This window comes from Belonocnema kinseyi, chromosome 7 (assembly GCF_010883055.1).
Source record: "Belonocnema kinseyi isolate 2016_QV_RU_SX_M_011 chromosome 7, B_treatae_v1, whole genome shotgun sequence".
In the NCBI taxonomy this organism is placed as follows: domain Eukaryota; kingdom Metazoa; phylum Arthropoda; class Insecta; order Hymenoptera; family Cynipidae; genus Belonocnema; species Belonocnema kinseyi.
Window position 1 is genome coordinate 50,141,910 of NC_046663.1, and position 20,736 is coordinate 50,162,645.

Genomic DNA, 20,736 nt, shown 5'->3' on the forward strand with positions numbered 1-20,736 from the left:
GCGTAGAATTTAAAATTACATTCTGATGTATTAATTTCAGTATAATTTTTTTTACAGGAAAGACATTTGACATCACATACGTGAGAGTGCTTTTCGAGTCTCCCCGGCCAGAAAGTTGGGGAATTTTCAAGAGGAAGAACGAGAAATTTAACTGGCAACCTTACCAGTTTTACTCAGCCACATGCAGAGATACTTATGGATTGCCTGATTCCAAAGACACCACACGTGGAGATGACACTCGAGTACTCTGTACTTCAGAATACTCTGATATTTCTCCATTGTCCAAGGGAACCGTGGCTTTTTCGACCCTGGAGGGTCGTCCATCTGCTTATTATTTCGATACCAATACAGAATTACAGGTTCGATTCCTTTTTTGATTTTTTTTGCTTTTCTAAATTAAGGGAACGTCCATTAATTGCGTAAGCATGATTTTTTTTTAAATTTTAGACCATCTCCTTTCTCTTCAATCAATAAATGAATTATTTTCACTGTGAAAGAGATTTCAAAGAAATCTAAAAAGAATTTAAGAGATATAAAGGGCTTTTAATGATTTCACGGATAATTTAAAAGGGATTACGAGATTTTTAGATAACTTAAGGTAATTCCAGGTATTTTATAGTATTTTTATATGATCTTAAAGATTTCAAGGATTATCAGGATTTTCGAACCAAAAGTCAGATATCTGAAAAAATAGTTTTTCTATTATTTTAAGAATCAAAATATTATAACTGATGTGATTTACAATAAAAACCATGATTTTGTATGAAAAATGTTACATTTCACAAAAAAAAACATTAATTTTAACCATGTTTTTTGCAATTGAATTATTTCTGACCTTCGCTAGAGCTTTCAATTTTGGTCCGATTTTGAATTTAAAAAAATTAAAGTTCAATAAATTCTAAAGAGCTTGACGCTCTGAACTTTTGTCTCCTCTATTTGTTTATTAATAATTTCTAAAATCATAGCATGGAAAAACTGAAATTTTTTACATAACAATTTTTTACGGTTTAATAACTGATCAGGAAAACTGTATATTGTCTTGAATGAATGTTTATGGACGCATAGAATGCAAATAATTTGTTTATAATACTATTTATTTGTTATAAACAAATTGTATGAACTAATTTACAAATAGTCTTATTATCTATAAAAAAATTATTATTTTTTGATCTTGCTAAAAGTGCTTCATGTTAATGTAGAAAGGACATTGAATTACAAAACTAATTTAAAAGTTTATAATAACCATTAGTATAAAACATTCGTGTGGCAAACTATTAAAATTTGAGATTTTTTCAAATTATAATTTCCTTTAATCGCCATAACGACTTCAGGTATTCCTAAAAATAATAAATATTTAATAATATTTGATAAAAAACAACAATTTAAATTTTTATACACAAATTAGATAAACAAATGCAAATTTTTGGCCCTTTCGCATAGACATTTTTTTCTGGAAATGTTTCAAACTATTAGAAGAATGACTGCTAGTTACAAAAATATTAGAAAAGTTAATAATAACCACTGTTATTAACGATTTTTGTAAAAAAATGTTTAAACTTAAGGTTTTATCAAATTTAAATTTTCTTTGATAATGTTTGGTAAAATGTAACAATTTGAATATTTATATCATTCCTTCTCAACCTATTGCGATTGAAACCCCGACTATTTCCGAGAGAAACTGCCAATATTTGGAATTTGTTTCTCTAAATTGTTTAAAAAAATGTAAGTTTTATTTTACTAAGTATTATCAAAGATGCATTTTTTAAATATCCGTAGCCATTCTAGCGATTAAAGAAAATTAAAATTTGATAAAACCTTAAATTTGAATATTTTTTCACGATAATTATTTATAAATATGGTTATTGTTAACGTCTTAAATATTTGTGTGACTAATAGTCATTCGTCCAACAGCTTAAAACATTTCCAGTGCAAAAACAAAAAATTTTATGTGCGAAAGGGCTAACATTTTGAATTTCTTTATCTAATTTGTTCATAAAAATTTAAATTGTTATATTTCATCAAATATTATTAAATATTTATTATTTTAAGGAATACCTGAAGTCGTTCTGGCGATTGAAGGAAATTATAATTTGAAATAATCTCAAATTGTAACATTTTGCCATAAGAATTGTTTATAACAAATAAGACTATTTGTCAATTTGTTCACAAAATGTGTTTATAATACATAAATGGAATAATAATAATAAGCCGTAAAAAATGGTTATGTTCAAAATTTCAGTTTTTCCATACTTCAAGTGGAAAAATTAGAAATAAAAAAATAGAGGAGACAAAAGTTCAGAGCGTCAAGCTCTTTAGAATTTAATGAACTTTAATTTGAAAAAAATTCAAAATCAAAACAAAATTTAAGACTGCAAATTTTTGAACGAAAAAAGTACATTTCCTCCCACTGTGCGTCACGTCTTACCAAATTTTGAAAAATGATTGCATTTTAATAAATGATGGCTTATTTTATCCGGGAAAACATTATCTACAACTCTACTGTTAGAACAATTTTTTTAATAAAACATTTTTGAAACAAATGATTAAATTTTAAGAATATTCAGTTATTTTAAAAATTGGAAACTGTAGAGTTGTAGAGAATGTTTTTTTTTTCTTGAAAAAATAAACCGTTATTTATAAAAATGCAATCATTTTTTAAAAATTAGGAGGTAGCGACGTTCAGAAATAATTCAATTGCAAAAAAACATGGTTAAAATTCATGTTTTTTTTTGTAAATTTTAACATTTTTTATCAATTATCAAAATCATAGAAAAACTATTTTTTTAGATATCTGACTTTTGGCACGACAACTGCTTTAACGGATTTTAAAAGATTTTTTTGGAATTATAAAGAATTTCCGAATATTACAAAGGCTTTTATGATATTTCGAGGAATTTGAAAGGCTAGTAATTTTTTAAAGAATTTAAATATATTGTGAGGGATTTCAAGAGATTCTGATAAATTCCCACGGATTTTAAAGATTTCAATTAAATTTTTTGGGATTTACGAATCTTTTAGAGATTTTAAAGAATTTCTACATATTTAAAAAGATTTTGAAGAATTCTCGGATTTTTCTGGTTTTAGCGCTTCAAGATGATTTCAGGGATTTTAAGAGATTTCAAAGTAAACAATAGGATGTAGAAGAATTTTAAAGGATTTCATTCCCAAGGTTTGAAGGCATTTAAAGAGGTTTCAAAAGATTTTCAAAAACTTTAAAGAATTTTAACTGGTTTTAAGAAATATAAATGAGTTTCAATGATTCGATGGGATCTCGTAAGATTTTGAAATAAGGGATTTTTAAGATTTCATGAAACTTCAAAGATCTTTACAATTTCTGAAAGGAGATCAATCGATTTAAAAGTTTTTAAAATAATATATGTATAATATCCATCCTATTCGAAACATTTTAAAGAAGTTTCACATAATTTAAGCTTTAAAAAATATTATCTATATTAAAAATAGCACATAATAAAAAAAAGTAGTGATATATTGTGTATAATAGTATATAAAATAATTTCAAGAGTGAAAACAGGTGTTAATTAAAATATTTTGAAAATATCTATCCAATCTAATTTTTTTAAAAATATTGTTGATATGTTAAATCACATTATTCAGGAATAAAGTACATAGGTAATCTCTTAAAATCCCTTTGAAACGATTGAGCTCACTACAAATCCCTTTGACATTTAAAATGTAGACTTAAAAATAAAAATCTAAAATGGAAAATTATTCAATTAAAATATTTTCGAATTACACATAGTAAATTAAATGATATAATAATTGAAAACGATATCAATTCAACTAATTATTTAAAAAACTCTTGAAATCTCACAAAAGTCTCAGAAAATTCCCGGCCATTTCTCACTTTTTTCCGGTTTATAAACATTTTTCACGATCAATGAGAGTAAAAAATCTGAACTCTGCAGTTAAAAATTTGTTATTTGAAGTAATAAAAACTGAGCTTCAAATCATTTTAAGCAATTTTTAGCTATAAATATTAAAAATTGAAGGATTACATTTTTTTATAAATAGAACATTTTTTAAATTAAAAGTTGAATTCTTTTTTTTTTATATTTTAAAAATTCTTAAAAAGCTTCAAAATTTTATTTAAAATCCTTAGAAATGTACATGTGCCTTGCCTGTTTTGGAATTTGAAATTACTTTTGAATTTTTTTCAGAACTTCTAAACATTTTTAAAATTATTCGAATTTTTCAGAAAATTTGGTAAAAAATCCTGCAAATTAAAAAAAATCCCTTAAAATCCTTAAGAATATTCAGAAATCCTTCAAAATTCTATTAAATCTTTTAAAATCGTAGGAAAACCCCTAAAATCCATGGACATACTTTGAAATCTTTTGAAATCTCTTATAATCTCGAAAAATCTTTAAAATCTCATTAAAATCCTTTGTTACCCTTCAAAATTTGTGAAAATACTTAGGTATCTCATTAAAAATTTATTTTTTTTATCAACTTTAAATATACATTATAACGATTTTTAAAATTGAACAGCACTTTAAGGATTAAAAATTGAATAAATGATTGTACAAGATGATTCGGAATCAGTTCAAAATTTAAGAATGTCCAGATTTTAATGTGAAAAATTAAACTGTTTCAATTTGATACTCTTAGAAGCTGAAAAAATATAAACGCCCGATTGAAACTTTATAAACTATTAAAAATGTTAATAATTTCAAAATAATATATTCATATTTAAAAGCTATTTAAAATTTTCAAAGATTATTCAGTTTACAATTTGAAAATTAACAATTTGAAATTTTCAATTGATGAAATAGAACAATATCTCAATATTTATAAATATTTGACTGTTCATTAAAAATCATTAATTATAAATAAAGTATTCAAAACGTATTCAAAAAGTATTCGAACGAAAAAATTAAATTTTTAGCGTTAGAATTTTAATTGCTCTATTTAAAGAATTTTTATTTTTGAGTAAAGTTGTTGAATTTTGATGTATAGATAAATATTTAACAGATATTATTCCTAGAAAAATATATAGATTTTTGCAGATCTTGAACAAAAAACTTAGAAGCTTTTTAAGAATTTTGATTATGATATCATTCAGTTTACGATGCCTAATACGAGAATATTTTACTTTAATAATTCTCCATTTTAGATTTTTATTTTTAAGCCTATATTTTTAATTTCAATAATTTTAAAATACAGTCTTGAAGACTCAAGCAATTAAAAATTAAAAGCGTTTGAATTAAAAATTTCCGGATAAAAAACAGTTTTATTTTATCAACTGCAAAATGAAAGAAATTAATTATTTTTAAAATGGATCTTTACTTTAAGTGTAAAAACTAAACATTAATTGATTTGACAAAATGATTCTAAGTCCGTTTAAATTTTTAGAATTTTCAGATTGTAACTGTTTCAATTCGAAAGCCTTAGTCATTAACAAAATTTTAACGTGCTATTGAGATTTTTATCAATAAATTTCAACTTACAAATAACTTTTTAACCTATTCAATTTAAAAAAAAATGGAATTAAGAAGAACAATATTTATTTAATATTTAGTAATATTTGAATGTTTATTAAAGATGAGTAAATTGGAGCGAAATATTTAGAAGTAAAAAATTTGAAACTGAATTGTTGGACATAGAAACCTTTGAATCGTTAGAATTTCAAACAGCTTTTAAACTTTTTAACGTTACAATTTTAATCGTTCTATTTAAAAAAATGCTTAATTTGTAAGTGAAATTATTGAACTTTGATGCATAAATAACAACTGAACACTTATTATTTGTAGAAAAAAATTATTTTTAATGTTAAGAGATATTTAGTCATTTCTTTTTTCTAGTCATTTAAACAAATTGAGTGAAAATTTTCTTCAGAACTTCTAAAATAAAAATGAAATAAGAATGAAAACTAAAATATAATGAATCGAATTTTTCCTACAATTTTTAGAAAATAGTGCAAATTAAAAAAAAATCCTTAAAATCTTCAAGATTCTTTTTTGAGAATTTTTGAAATTCTTTAAAAATCTTTTTAAATGTTCTGTTAAAATAATTCTTCAAAATGTAAAATCGTTTTCAATTTTCCTAGGAATCTTAAGGAAATGTTTTTATTCTTTTGAAGCCTTACACAATTCTTAAAAATCTTCTAAATTTTTTGTTTTAAATTTGCAAAATAATTTTGAATCATTTTAAAACTTCTAAATATCTCTTAAGATGACTCTAATTTTGTCTACAATTAATAAGTGTTCAATTGTTATTAATAAATTCAAATTCAAAAGCATTTTTTTAAATTTGCAGTTTTTTCTAAAAGTTGTGGGAACAATTAAATTAATTTTAAAGATATTTAGAAGTTCTGAAAATTTTCAAAAATAATTTGAAATTTGAAGAAATTTAAAACAATTTCTTAATTCTCAAAGATTTTAAAATAAAATTGTAAAGCTTTTCAAAAAGGTATGCTGAAACTATTTAAAATGAAAATAATATAACATATAATTTAAGAACTGTTAGGTTAAAATTTAATTTTTAATGTTTCTGGCTTAAAATTACTTAAAATAATATAATTAAAAATTTTGTTTAAGTTCATTGATTGATTCTTTAATTTAGAAAATTTAAAATGTCAACGTGAATTTACATTTTTGGAACTTAATCTAAATGTTTGAACTCTATAATTTATGAAAGTTAAAACTTCTGAATTTTACAGTTTATCTGCATTTCATTTAAAATTGTTGAATTGAAAAGTTTTATTATCTTCCATTTTACACGTGTAAATTATTGAGCATTTTAAATGTATACAACATTTTTTATTTGAAAAACTTTGAAATTTGTATTTAAAAATTTTTTAATTCAAGAGTTTCAATTTGTATGGTTTAATTAGTTGTTTATTGTTTCTTACTTTAATTGGAAAAATGTTTAGAATAGAGTTCGAGTTTTTACATTTTATTGGCCATAAACAATGTTTGCGAACCGGGGAAAACCGGGAATTTTTTTCTTTCATGAAAACGTCCATTCTGCTTCGGTATCTTTAAAACCTTTTCTGGAAATCAGGTTAATCTCTATAAAGTCCCTTAAAATATTGTAAAATCATTTGAAAATTTTGAGAAACTCTTGAAATAGCTTTAAATCATTTTAAATCCTGCACAATTTTTTGAGATCTCTAAAAAGACTTGGAAATCTTGTCAAATAGCGCAAAAACGGTGTAATTATTTGTAAAATGTTTTGTATGTTATAACATATTGTTTAAGATGAAACTAATTAATATATTTTTTGCATATTGTGTATAAGATATAAAATCTTACGTAATAAGGATGAAGTGGGAGCATAGAATTATTACAAATCTTTACAATAGGACGGGGGGAGGGGGTCTAAAATTTAAAAATAATCCTTACGTAATTAATGGATCTTCCTTAAATATATTTTTAAATTTTTATTGACAATCTTGATAATTTCTTTTCTAGGAATGGGTTCAAGCCACAGACTTGAGAATAACTTTACACAGACTCAACACCTTTGGAGATGAGGTTTTTGGAGATGATCAAGTATTAAAATCTTATTACTATGCAATTGCTGATGTTGCTGTGGGTGCTCGTTGTGCTTGCAATGGACACGCCGGTGAATGTGTTAACAGTACCAGTGTCGATGGAAGGACAAGAAGAGTCTGTCGGTTAGTCATTTAATCTGATCCGTAAATTATTATTTCAAATTTTTTCAATTTTTTTCATTTCAAATCTTAGATTTAATTCCAGTTAGTCATCACTGTTGGATAAGTTACTTTTTTAAAGAAATGAGTTACCGTTTCGAAATTTAACTTGCTTTAAATTATTTTCGCAAAAAAAGTAATATCGTTACTTTGTTGTAATATAATTTAATATGAAAAATATGTTGTTAGAAAAATAATTAACGCTTGTCTTAATCTGTATTTAGGGCTGCCCCAAGTCATTTAAAAGAGCATTTAAATCACTTTTTTCAACAAATTAAAACAGAGAATCCAAGGACTTCTCAATTTTATTGAATTTCTTTAAATTCTTCTTTTAAAATTGCCTTGAAATCAACTGAATTCAACAGATCGTTTTTGGATTTTTAATTTTTCAGGCTTAAATTTAGCTTGAATTCTTATGGATTTTATCAGATTCTTTATTCAGGGTGGCCGCTGGACCGGAAAACCGGGAAATTACCGGGAATTTTTTGAGACAGAGAAATGAAAGTGAATTTTTTTTTACCGGGAATTTTACAAATTTGTAGAAAAAAAATCTATTGACGTTGCATTTCAGCAGTTTTTAAATAATTAGTTGAATTGTTATGTTTTTCAATGATGCTATTATTTAGCTCACAATGCGTCATTCAACATTTTTTTACTTTGAAAATTTTCGATTTAAAATTATTATTTTTAATCTTACATTTTTAATTTAAAGAATGTTTAAATGCTTTCTTAAAAATTTGAACAAATAAAAAATAAAAGCCTTAGATGTTGAAAATTTTGGATAAAAAACATTTTTACTTAATAAATAAATAAATTTTGTTTAAATTTATGTGTACTTTAAGTAATAAAAAGTGAACAAAAAAGGATTTGACAAAACGATTTTAAATCAGTTCAAAATTTAAGAATTTTCAGATTTTAACGTTAAATCTTAAACGGTTTCAATTTGAAAGTCTTAATCATTAAACAAATGTGAACGTGTGACTTAAAGTTTATAAACTATTCTCAACTTAAAAATAACTTCATAATAATATATTCTTAAATAAAGGATTTAAAAAATTTTAATACTGTTTCAGTCGAAAATTTTCAACTTTTAACCCTTTCAACTTGAAATTTTTAATTAAAAAAAAATTATTATTGAATATTTAGCAATATTTGAATTTGTATTCAAGACAAGTATATTGAAACCAATTATTTAAAAGTGAAGAATCTTTAACTGAATTATTTTACATAAAAAGCCTGGAATCGTTAAAATTTCGAAGAGCCTTTAAACTTTGTACGTTACAATTTGAATTGTTGTATTTGAAAAATGCATCATTTATAAGTGAAATTTTTAAATTTTGACGTAGAATTTACAAATGAATACTTGTAGAAAAAAATTGAGTAATTTTAAGAGATATTTAGGAGTTAAAAAAAAATTATCATGAAAATTTTAGTAAGTTTTCTTAAAATCTTCTAGAATCTTTTTTGAAAATTTTGTTTAAATCTTTGAAAATTTTTAGAAATATTCGCTTAAAATAATTGTTCAAAATAAAGAATTATTTTTGATTTTTCTAGGAATCTTAAGAAAATGTTTTTATTCTTTTGAAGCCTTTCACATTTCTTGAAAAGAATATAATTTTTTTGTTTAAAATCTGCGAAAAACATTTCAAGTTTTGCATTAAGTTTGAATCTTTTCAAAACATCTACATATCTCTTAAAGTTACTCAAATTTCGCTTACAAATAATAAATGTTCAATTGTTATTTATACATCTAAATTGTAAAGACATTTTCTAAAATTTGCAAGATTTTTTGAAAATTCTAGAACAAATTCAATTCATTTTGACAGATATTTAGAAGTTCTGAAGAAATTTCCAAAATAATTTTAAATTTAAAACAAATTTAAAACAACTTCTAGATTTCTTAAGAATTTGAAATAAAATTTTGAAGCTTTGCAAGGATGTTTAAACTGTTTAAAAAGAAAATAATTGAATTTCTAATTTAAGAAGTGGATTTTATATTTTTTTATATTGAAAAATGTTAGTACCTTAAATTTTATACGCATAAATTATTGAGCAATTGAATACAACATTTTTTGATCAAAAAATTTTAAATTTCAATTTTAAAAGTTCAAATTTTAACAGTTCCATTTTGATTGCTTTCATTTGCAGCTCAGTTTTTATTACCCCAAGTGGGCATTTTTTTAGCTTTAGTGTTCCATTTTTTAAATTTTATTGACCGTGAAAAATGTTTGCGAACCGGGAAAAGCCAAGTAAAGAACCGGGAATTCATTTCGTCGACTAAAACGGCCACCCTATCATTCGATTGAAGATATTTTTTCTATTCACTTGGGTGATTTTTCATTTATCTTGATTTCTTGTGAATTTCATTGAATTCTCTTGAATTCAATCGACGAAATATTTTGGATTGAAAAATCTGTTCAAAATGAATTTGAGATAATTGTGGAATTCTCCCTGAATTCTTAGTAATTAATCCTGAATTCTTTTTAATTCTTTGGATCTTTCTGAAATTCTTTTGATTTTTTAAAAATTTTCCCTGCATTTTTTTATTTCACTTGAATTTGCCTAAATTTACTCAATTCTGCTCTATTCGTTGATTTTTTTAATTTTTCAGGAAGTATTTGAAACCCACTTTGAATTCTTCGGCATTTTATGAAATTCTTCTGAATTTTCCTCAATTCGTTCCAAATTTAATAAATTCAAGGAATTTAAGAAATATTTTTTAATTGTGTTTTTTAAAAAATTACCTTGAATTTGGTAAATTTCATCGAATCCTTCTCACGTTCTTTAAATTTCTCTAAATACAGTCGAATTTTATTTTATTTGCTGGTTTATTTTTTTCAATTCACATGCATTTTGTTGAATTCGCACTGAATTCTGTTCACGCCAATTTTACTCAGTTGGTAGGAGTTTTTTTTATTCAAAAAAGATTTTTTTAAATTATTTATATTTATTTGAATTTACTTGAATATTTTTAATGCGCTTAATGCAACTCATTTGTTTGAATTTTGTTCTGTAATCTTTTTTTTTTATTCACATTGACATCTTCTAAACTCACTTTACGTTCTTAGGGGTTTCTTAAAATTCTTTTGAATTCTCTCGAATTTTTTTCCATCATTTCTTAATTTTATGATATCAATGGATGTTTTAAATATTTTTGAATTGTTTACAATTTACTTAAATTTTCTAAAAATTCACCTCGGGTTTTTATGAATACCATCTAATTTTTCGCACTTCCTTTAAATTTCTCTAAATTATTTGATTCGTTGGTTACAATTTTTTTAATTTCCTTAAATTCTGTTGAATTCTACCTAAATGCTGCGTTCGCACTCATTTTATTGAATTCGTGAGATTTTTTATTTAAAAAGTTTCGTTTAATTTTATTCTTTTAAATTCCTGTGAATTTATTCAAGGTCTCTTGAATTCCTATGAATTCTTCTAAATTCATTCCAGCTTAACTTAAAGCAGTAGAATATTTTGGACTTAAAAATGGTTTTGAACTAATTGGAATGTACTTGGAATTTACCCTTAAATCTTTTAAATTATTTTGAATTCTTTGGAATTTCCTTGTTTGTCTTAACTCTGTTTGAAATCTTTTAAATTGACTTGAATTCTTATATATTCACTAAATTCTACTTAATTAAATTGGAATAGTAATGTTTTTATTTTAGTTCACCCTGAAGCTTTTTAAACTTACCTTGAATTCTTAGACATTCTATGAAATCATTTTAAATTCTGTTGAATTCTTCTACATTCACTCACAATTTTACTGGAATCCGTGAAATATTATAGATTTTCTTGAATTTCACCTCGAATTTTTTCGAATTCTGCTTCTTTCCCTGAACTTCATTGAAATTTTATTTAACTCGTTATTTATTTGTTTAATTTATCCTGAATTAGTTAAAATTCATCTCGAATTCTTATAAATTTTATCGAATTCTTTTGAATTTGTCTTAATTAAAAAGGACATTATCACATTTGGTTTAAATATCTCACTTTTTAACTTTTTTCCAAGTAAATTAGTTTGTAACAACCCTTTGTATTCTTTGTTTACCTACCCCTTGTCGAGTACAATATGAATTCTGCCGTACTAAAGAATGTTTTGAAAAATAGCTACTAAAATTTGAATAGTGAATTTGAACATATATTTGCAAAAGATTTTTATAGTTACTGTTATATTTTCAATCAAAAAGATGAGTTTTCAATACAGAAGATGAATTTTTTACTAAAAAAAGATGAATCCTTAACAAAATAAATTAATTTTTAACCAAATAAAAAATGTAATTAAATTTCCATTTAAGAGAATTAATTTTCAAGAAAAAAAACGAATTTTCTACTAAACAGTTTAATTTTGTGCCAAAGTGTTGAATTTTATACCAAATTTTTTAATTTTCAAGTCAAAAGGCGAATTTTCTACAAAGCAGTTGTATTTTTAAGCCGAAAATATAAATTTTTAACAAAAAAAGACTAGTTTTCAACTAAAATGATGTATTTTCAATGAAACATGTAATAGTTGATATTTCAAGAAAGAATGATTTTAATTTGAAATAAAAAACCGTTGAATTGGAACAAAAAGAACTCATTTTTAACTAAGATTATAAATTTTCAACCAAAAAGAAATTAACTTTCAAGAAAATATTTCATTTTTCTACTAAGGAGTTGAACTTTCAACCTAAACCAACAAGAACGAATTTTTAACAAATAAACTTATAGTCTTAAGTGAAACAGATTATTTTCAGTCAAGAAATTGCATTGTCAACTCGAAAAATTTATTTTCTGACAAAAACTACGTATTTTTTATAGTTGAATTTGTGACCAAAAAATGAGGTGGTCTATAAAGAATAAAAATTTCAATTTTTGAATTTTCAAGTCAAAAAGGTTATTAAAAAAAAGGGGTTAAACCAGAGAAAAATGCCAATCAAATAGTAAAACTTCCTACCTCATCGTTGAATTAGTAGAAAAAATATTTATCTACAAAACAGTCGAATTTTCAACCAGAGAATATCAATTTTTAACAAAAAATATAATTTTTAATAAAAAAAAAGAAGATAATATTCAACCAATTAGTTGAATTTCCACAAAAAACTTGATACATTTTCAGTTAAAGAAATTAATTTTGAATAAACAAAATTTTCAACTAAAATTATGAGTTCCAAAAAAAATGAACTTCAGATAAAAATAGTTTAAATTTTCGACCAAGGAGTTGAATTTTTAACCTAAAAAGCTGAATTTTCCATCAAACATGTAATAGTTGATATTTCAACCAAGAAGGATTTTAATTGAAAAAAGTTGGATTTTACCAACAAAAACGAATTTTTAACAAAAAACTTGAACCTTTAATTCAAACTGGTTATTTTCAATCAAACAGTTGCATTGTCAACCCAAAAAATCGATTTTCTAACAAAAACAACGTATTTTTTATAGTTGAATTTAAGACCAAAAAATGTCAATCACATTATTAAATTTTCAAGCCAAAAGGATGAATTTTCAATAAAATGGTTGAATTTTCAAAAAAATGTGTTAAAATAAAAAGGAAAAAAAAATTCATTCAAATTGTTAGGTTTTTAAAGCGAAAGAAAGGAATTTTCAACAAAGGATGTGAATTTTCTACCAAAAAGTATGGCTTTTTAGAAAAATTGTTGAATTTTTAACATTCAACATTATTTAACATTCTCAACCAAATAATAAAGTTTTTAAACAAAAAAGATTTTCTTTTTAGATTCTATTAATTCAGTTTGCATTTAAGTAGAAAAACGAGAATAATTTATAGACCAAAGAATAAAATTGTAGACAAAACTTTGAAGTTCATTTTTAATACACTTTTAAATTCGATCTACGTATAAGTTTAATACTTCAAAAATTTTATGAATTATGAAATTAATTAAATAAAATTTTCTTGGACTTAAGAAATTTGATTTCAAGAGAATTCAATGAAATTCGTAAGATTTTGAAATAAAATTCAAAATTAATTTGAGATAATTGTGGAATTCACCCTGAATTCTTAGTAATTTATCCTGAATTCTTTTTAATACTTTTGGTTTATAATGGTTTAACTATCAAACTGTCGGTTTTTCTTTCAACTGAACTAAAATATAAATTCTTTAGAATAATTTTATTATATCCAAAGTCACAAAATTGATTCTTTTCTTAAGAATAACACTGAAAAATCATTTTATTTTTATTTTTTCAGCTGTGAGCACTACACGACTGGTCCAGACTGCAACGAATGCTTACCATTTTACAACGACGCTCCCTGGGGACGTGCCACGACCACAGATGCTCATGAGTGTAAAGGTGAGTAAAAACAATAATTTACTTTTGCCCTTTCGTGAATTTCCGATAAAAGATTTTTATCTTTAGATCTTCAAAGTTATACATTTAATTTTTTTAAACAATAAAAATAACAATAGTTCTTTTTTCTAATTCAAAATTACTTTTACACTTCGCTTTTTATAAATATTAAAGAAAAATATTCACTTTTAGAAATATTTTGTTATTTCGAAATATAAAAATTAGAGTTCATATTATTTATATCAATGGAAACAGACACATCAGCAAGAAAAAATGCAAAATTATAATTTTTATTAGGTTTAATTAATAAAAACTGTCAAAGTTCTTGGAATCGCTTAAAATCTTGAAAATCACTCATTCAACCTTAAATCCCGTAGAAATCCCTTTAAATTTCTACAAATTGGTTAAAATCATTGAAATTCCGTGAAATATTTCGAAGCCTTACGAGGTCCCTTCAAATATTTTAAATATAATAAAAAATGAAAAGAATTAATTGAATGTTTCATAATCTCTTTAAATCTCTTAAAATATATTAAAATCTTTTTAAATCCATTAAAAATCCTCCAAATTCCTTAAAATCCTATATAAAATTCGGAAATCCTTTGAAATTCCGTTAAATCTTACAACATCCTGAAAAATTCGTGAATATACTTTGAAATCCTTTAAAATCCTTAAAAATCTTTGAAAATATTTTGAAATTGACTGAAACCTCTTTAAATCTCTTTAAATCTTCGAAATCCCGTTAAAATCCCCTTATGTTATCATCGAACCCCTTCTAAATCTCTTCAAATCCATAAAAATCCTTTAAAATCTTTGAAAATATTTTGAAATTGACTGAAATCTCTTCAAATACCTTCAAATCTTTGAAATCCCTTTAAAATCCCCTGATATCCTTCAAAATTGGTGAAAAAACTTTCGTTATCGCATGAAATCCTTTCAAATCCTTTGAAATCCCATGACTTATTTTTAAATCTATTAAATCCCTTAAACCTCTTTAAAACTTATGACAGTCCTTGACATCACTTGGAATTTTGAAAATCCCATAACAATTCCCTATAATCCCTTTATATCGTTGAAATCTCATAAAAATAAATTAAATTCTACAGAATGTTTTGAAATCCCTTACAATATATTTCAATCTATTAAAATTTCTCGAAATTTCCTATTAAAATTCATAATATTCTGTAAAATTTTGCAATTGCGATCTTTTTAAATCTTCTTAAATATCTTTAAATCCCTTAAAATATCATTAAAATCTCCCAGTATTCTTCCAAATTTATAAAAATACTTCGATACCGCCTTAAATCTTTTGAAATCCTTTGAAATTCCGTAATTAAAAAAAAAAATATCCTCAAATTTTTTATAATATTCAGACATGCTTTGAAATTCCGTTAAATCTTTTGAAATCTTACCAAATCCTCTAAAATCCTTCGATGTACTTTATAATCTTTCAAGAAATCTTTTAAATCCGTTGGAATCTTTCGAAGTCTCTTTAAATCCTTTACGGCATATTAAAATCTATTAAAATCTTTTCGAAGCCATTAAAATTTTTCGAATTTTTTAAAAATCGTCTAAATCTTTTGAGATTTCCAGAAATCTTTTTAAATCTCTTTAAATCCATTAAAACCTTAGAAATATAAGTTTAAAATATTTTGATATTGCATGAAATTCTTTAAAATCCTTTGACATTCCATGAGTTAAAATCCGTTAAGAGTTTAAAAATTCCTTGAAATCCTGTGAATTATTTTTAAGTCTTTTAAAATCCCTTTAAATACTTTAAAACTCGTAAACATCTTTGGAATCGCTTGAAACCTTCAAAGTCGCATACAAATCTCACAAAATCCTTTAAAATCCGTGGAAATTCCTTAAAATCTATCAAAATCTCTAAAAGTCTTTTAAAATCTGCGAATTATTTCGACATAAAATTAATTGAAATCTTCCAGAATTTCTTGAAGTTCCGTACAATATATTAAAATTTATTAGAATCATTTGAAAACCATTAGAATTACTCAAAACTTCTTAAAATTCTTTATAATATTCAGGAACCCTTTGAAATTACATTAAATCTTATGGAATCACTTTAAATTCCTTAAATTGTTCGAAATCCAATTAAAATCTCTGAGTATTCTTCAAAATTTCCGAAAATGCTTCGGTAAGAAATTAAATTCTTTAAAATCCGGGGAAATCCCATAAGATTTAGATAGAAAAGACAGTTAAAATCCTTGAAATTCCGTGAAATATTTCAAAATAGCTTCAATACATTAAAATCCATTAAAGTCTCTGGAAATATGTTATTTTTACTGATAAATTAGTCAGTTTTACTGAATTATTATTAAAGAGTACAAATAATTCACAGCTAGAATTCTGCCACTGATTAAAATGAGTAAAAATGATGACTGATTTAAATCCGCTAAAATTCTTTAAAATCTTCTGAAATATTTGGAAATCTTTCTAATCCTTTGAAATTCCGTGAAGTCATCGAACACCCTTTACATTTCTCAAAATCCGCTCAAAACCTTTAAAATCCTGTGAAATATTTGTAAACCTTATAAATTTTCAACCAAAAAGATACATTTCTCAGCAAGAAGATTATTTTTCTACCAAAAAATGTTTTTTTCGAAACACCGCAAGAAATGATTTAAAAACGTCAAACAAATAAAATTGTTTTTCTACAAAAGTTATAAAAAACGGTCTCTTAACACTTTTTTCTATCTCGCATTAGTTTCGATATTTTTCGAAAATATTGATAAAACCTTTTGATATTGATTTTTTTCTCAGCAATAAAATTTTTGGGTATCTAAAAAATAAAGAAGAGCATAATTTAACAATCCTATTCGGCAAAGATTCATCTGATTTTAGAGTGAATGGCCCCTTGTTTTTAACCAAATATTTAAATTTAAACCAAACATACGAATTTTTATCAAAAAAGGATAAATTTTCAACTACGAAGATTAATTTTCGACCAAAAAAGACGAATTATTAATTTCAAAAAATAGTTACATTTTCAACAAAAGAGATAAGGAGATGAATCTACAACCCATCAAATGGATTTTTAACAAATTATTTCAACTTTTAAGCAAGTAGCTTAATTTCTGACAAAAAGAGATGTTTTTTTTAACAAATTAGTTGCATTTTCAACAAAATAATAAAATTGTCAAACAAATACAGAATTTTTTTATTGAACGAGATGAATTCCGAGCCAAAAATATAATAGTAGACTTCTCAACTTCTCTCAGGCCTCGATGTTAATTGAACCTACTTTTTTGGTTGGCATAAGTTTCAAGCACGAGCAGTGACTAAAGAAAATAAAACAATAAAATTCCTTTCTTTTGCGCCCGACAGATTTCTTTGGAGAAGCCGACTCTACGTATCTTGCATACATGCCCTTTTCTTCCACGTGTAGTGGCAGGGTTTCTATACGGTGTCCATTAAATTCGGTCATCGAATCACTCAAAAATCAAATTTGAACTTTTTTTATCGTAAAAATATCCAACATCAACTTTCATTTCCTTAAAAAGAATCTCTTCAAGAATATTTTTCATTGAATTAAAATGTATTTTTAAAACCAATATAAATGTTATTACACGCACAAAAATATTTTTTTTATTTTTTCACTCGATTAAAAAAAAGTTAATATTTTTATAAGTGTCAGTGCCCTGAGATGCAAGTAGAGACCTGAGAAACCTGATTTTCAAAGCCACTTTTCTTACGAGTCTACTCAGTGTTCTAGAGCATTTTGGCTTCTATTAGATTTATTAAATAAATTATTCAATTTTAATAATATTCATTTATCTTATATGCTTTTTTTAAAGCAAAAATTGTCTAATTATAAAAAAAAACATTTTAATTATTTTTTTACTGATCAATAAATCATTTCTTGCAAAACAATTAACTGATTTTGTTTTAAGTCAACAATTAGAAGTTTTTGAGAATCTATCAAAGGGAGTTGTTAAATAAAAATTCCAGATCAAAGAGAGCCTGTTTTTAAAAATTCTAAATTTTCATTTAAAACTAGACAGTCTAATTTTCAAATAAAAAGATCAATTTTCAATCAGAAATAGAATAGTTCAATTTTTAGCGAACAAATTAAATTTTAACAAAAAAAGAAAATTTTCTACAAAATAGTTATAAATTATTATAAAAAAAAGATATCAATTTTCAACTAAAGTGATGAATTATCATCTGAAAAAATGAACAAAGTAGTTCCACTTTCAAATAAGTATTTGAATTTTGAACCAAAAAATATTTCTATTTTTAATAAAAAATAATTTAATTCCACCAAAACGACGAATTTTTATTTAAATATTTGAATCCTCAACATAAATGAAATAATTTTTAACCAAAGATTTGCTGTTTTTACTAAAAAATATAGTTTTTCAACCAAATGTGGAATCGTTAAATTTTCAGTTAAAAAATTACTTTTGAACAAACATAAAAACGTATTTTTTACCGAATATTTAAATTTTAAACAAAGAGATTAATTCCTAACTTTTAGAAAATTCTTGGGGTTTAAACTAAATAGTTGAATTTTCAACCAAAAAAGAATAGTTAGATTTTTAATTTAAAAATGTTTTAACCAAAATAATGGATTTTTATCAAAGCAGTTCAATTTTCAACCTTCCCTAGTTGAATTAAAAATAATATTGCACCAAAATGTTTAATTTTCTACCAAAAAAGAGAAACTTCCTATGTAAAAAAGAGGAATTTTCAATAAAGGTTCCAATCCCAAAACATGTTTGTTTTTTTAACAAAGAAGATTAATCTTCTAAAAATTAAATTGTTAAATTTTCAACGAAAATTTTAAAATAAAAAAGAAGGATTTTCATTTAATAAAGATTTTTCAGTCATGAGAGAAAAAAAGTCCCTCTAAATTGTTAAACCTTAAAGCAAAGAGATAGTGAATTTCAACAATTAATTAATTTTTGAACAAAATAGTTACATTTTCATCCAAAGAGATAAACCTTAATTCAAAAGAAGAATTTTCAGTTAGGAAGATCAGTTTTGAACAAAAAAGTTGAACTTTTTCGAATTTTCGTTTGAAATTGTCAAACAAAATAGTTCAATTATCAAGCAAAGATGACTAATTTTTTACAAAGTACATTTTCTATGAAGATACTCGAATTCTCAAACCAAAAAGTTGAATTTTCAACAAAAAAATTGAATTTTCCTCCAAGAAGGATAACGTCTTAACATAATTGTTGAATTTTAAACTAATTAGTTGCATTTTACCTCCAAAAGATTAAATTTTTATTAAAACAGATAAATTTTTTAATCCAAAAAACAAATTTTCAAAAAAAATGTTTGAATTTTCTTTAAAAAAAATTGAATTGTCTTTTCAACATGGAAATATGGATTTTAAACAAAAAGGAAATTTCCTATGAAATAGTTTAATGTTTAACCAAAAAGGATTACATGAAAAGAAAAGTCGTTTAGTTTTTATCCACGCTGTTACATTTTTATCCAAATAAGATGCAATTTATACTGAAATACATTAATTTTTTAATTAAAAATACATATTATGAAAACAATAGTTTAATTTTCATCCAAAAAATTAGTTCAATTTGCAACGCAAAAATACAACTGTTCAATCAAGCAGTTTATTTTCAACTAAAAAGGAATAACTTTTAAAAAAATTGTTGAATTTTCAAACAAATAATAAAATTGCAACTAAAAAGATATTGTTAACCTTAGAATATTTTTTATAAACGGAATAAAACATTTTTACATTTAACTTTATGTACAATTACTGCAAGTTTTTTTTTCATTTGCGAATTTCCAAAAACTACTTACATTTCTACGCTTCCACCTTTCTGCCGGGCTGACGGTTCTCCATATTTGAGAGCCGAGCTGCGTTCCTCAGCTAACTTCACAGTGGATCTAATCCGCTCCCTAAATAATGATGAATTTTTAAACCCAAAAAGACAAAGTTTCAACAACCAAATTAATTTTTAACCAAGCAGTTGCATTAGCAACCAAATTGTTGAACTTTCAAGCAAAAAAGAAAATTAGTTGAAAAAACTTTCTAAAAAAAAACACCTGTTTTTATTTAATTTTATATGAGGCTCTTGTATCTTGAACTTATCATTCTGTACACCCTGTAAAGACCTGTATCGTCTGGTTCACAGTCGCATTACCTAACCAGCTTTTCCTTCTACGATCATCGCCTCTTTTAAGGCTTAAAGGGGGGATTGTTCCCCAGCACCAAGAAGTATAATACTACTATACGAGAGACCTCAGACCACTGTCCTCAGCCTCAGTGACAGTGCCCGACTGTTCGGATACCAGTCTCGATTTCGCGATCTCTCACCTGTCTGGTATTCAAAGAAGTTCAATTTTTCATACTTCAAATTTATAAATAAAATAACCAAAAAAATTTAGAAATTTATAAACAGAAATTCTGAGTGTAGAAGTGATCAAAACAAATTTTAAGATAGTTCCTTAAAAAAAGAAAATATGTTCAAATTACCCAAAAAGTGAATTAAAAGTTATGAAACATTTTTAGATTTATTAATCGGGTGATCTAAAATAATAATTGTTTATCAGAAACTATTAGTTGACTGGGAATTTTCCACACTTTTATAAGAAAAATCTATTTTTACTCTTTTAAAAAAAATTATATACAAATTTTATACAAGTTCTTTTTCAAATTTTTATTTATTTTTCGTTTAACTGTTAACTTTTTCAATTATGATATCATTCAGTTTACAATGCGTGATTCTATAATTTTTAATGAAATAATTTTCCATTTTTATATCTATATTTTTAATGTGAAA

At 24.4% G+C, this 20,736-nt stretch overlaps 1 protein-coding gene across 11 annotated transcripts in view; it reads left to right on the forward strand.

The window, feature by feature from the left end:
- Positions 1 to 20,736, forward strand: part of LOC117176885 (laminin subunit gamma-1) — a 110,119-nt gene that overhangs the window by 31,744 nt on the left and 57,639 nt on the right. For 8 of the 11 annotated variants that reach the window (XM_033367250.1, XM_033367249.1, XM_033367246.1 and 5 more), the window contains exons 4-6: positions 58 to 359; positions 7,434 to 7,639; positions 13,863 to 13,966. In XM_033367250.1, coding sequence (XP_033223141.1) covers positions 58 to 359; positions 7,434 to 7,639; positions 13,863 to 13,966 — 612 coding nt within the window. Of the gene's footprint in view, positions 1 to 57; positions 360 to 7,433; positions 7,640 to 13,862; positions 13,967 to 20,201; positions 20,278 to 20,736 lie in introns of those variants that run through there. The other 3 variants (XM_033367252.1, XM_033367255.1, XM_033367254.1) reach the window with 3 other exon arrangements.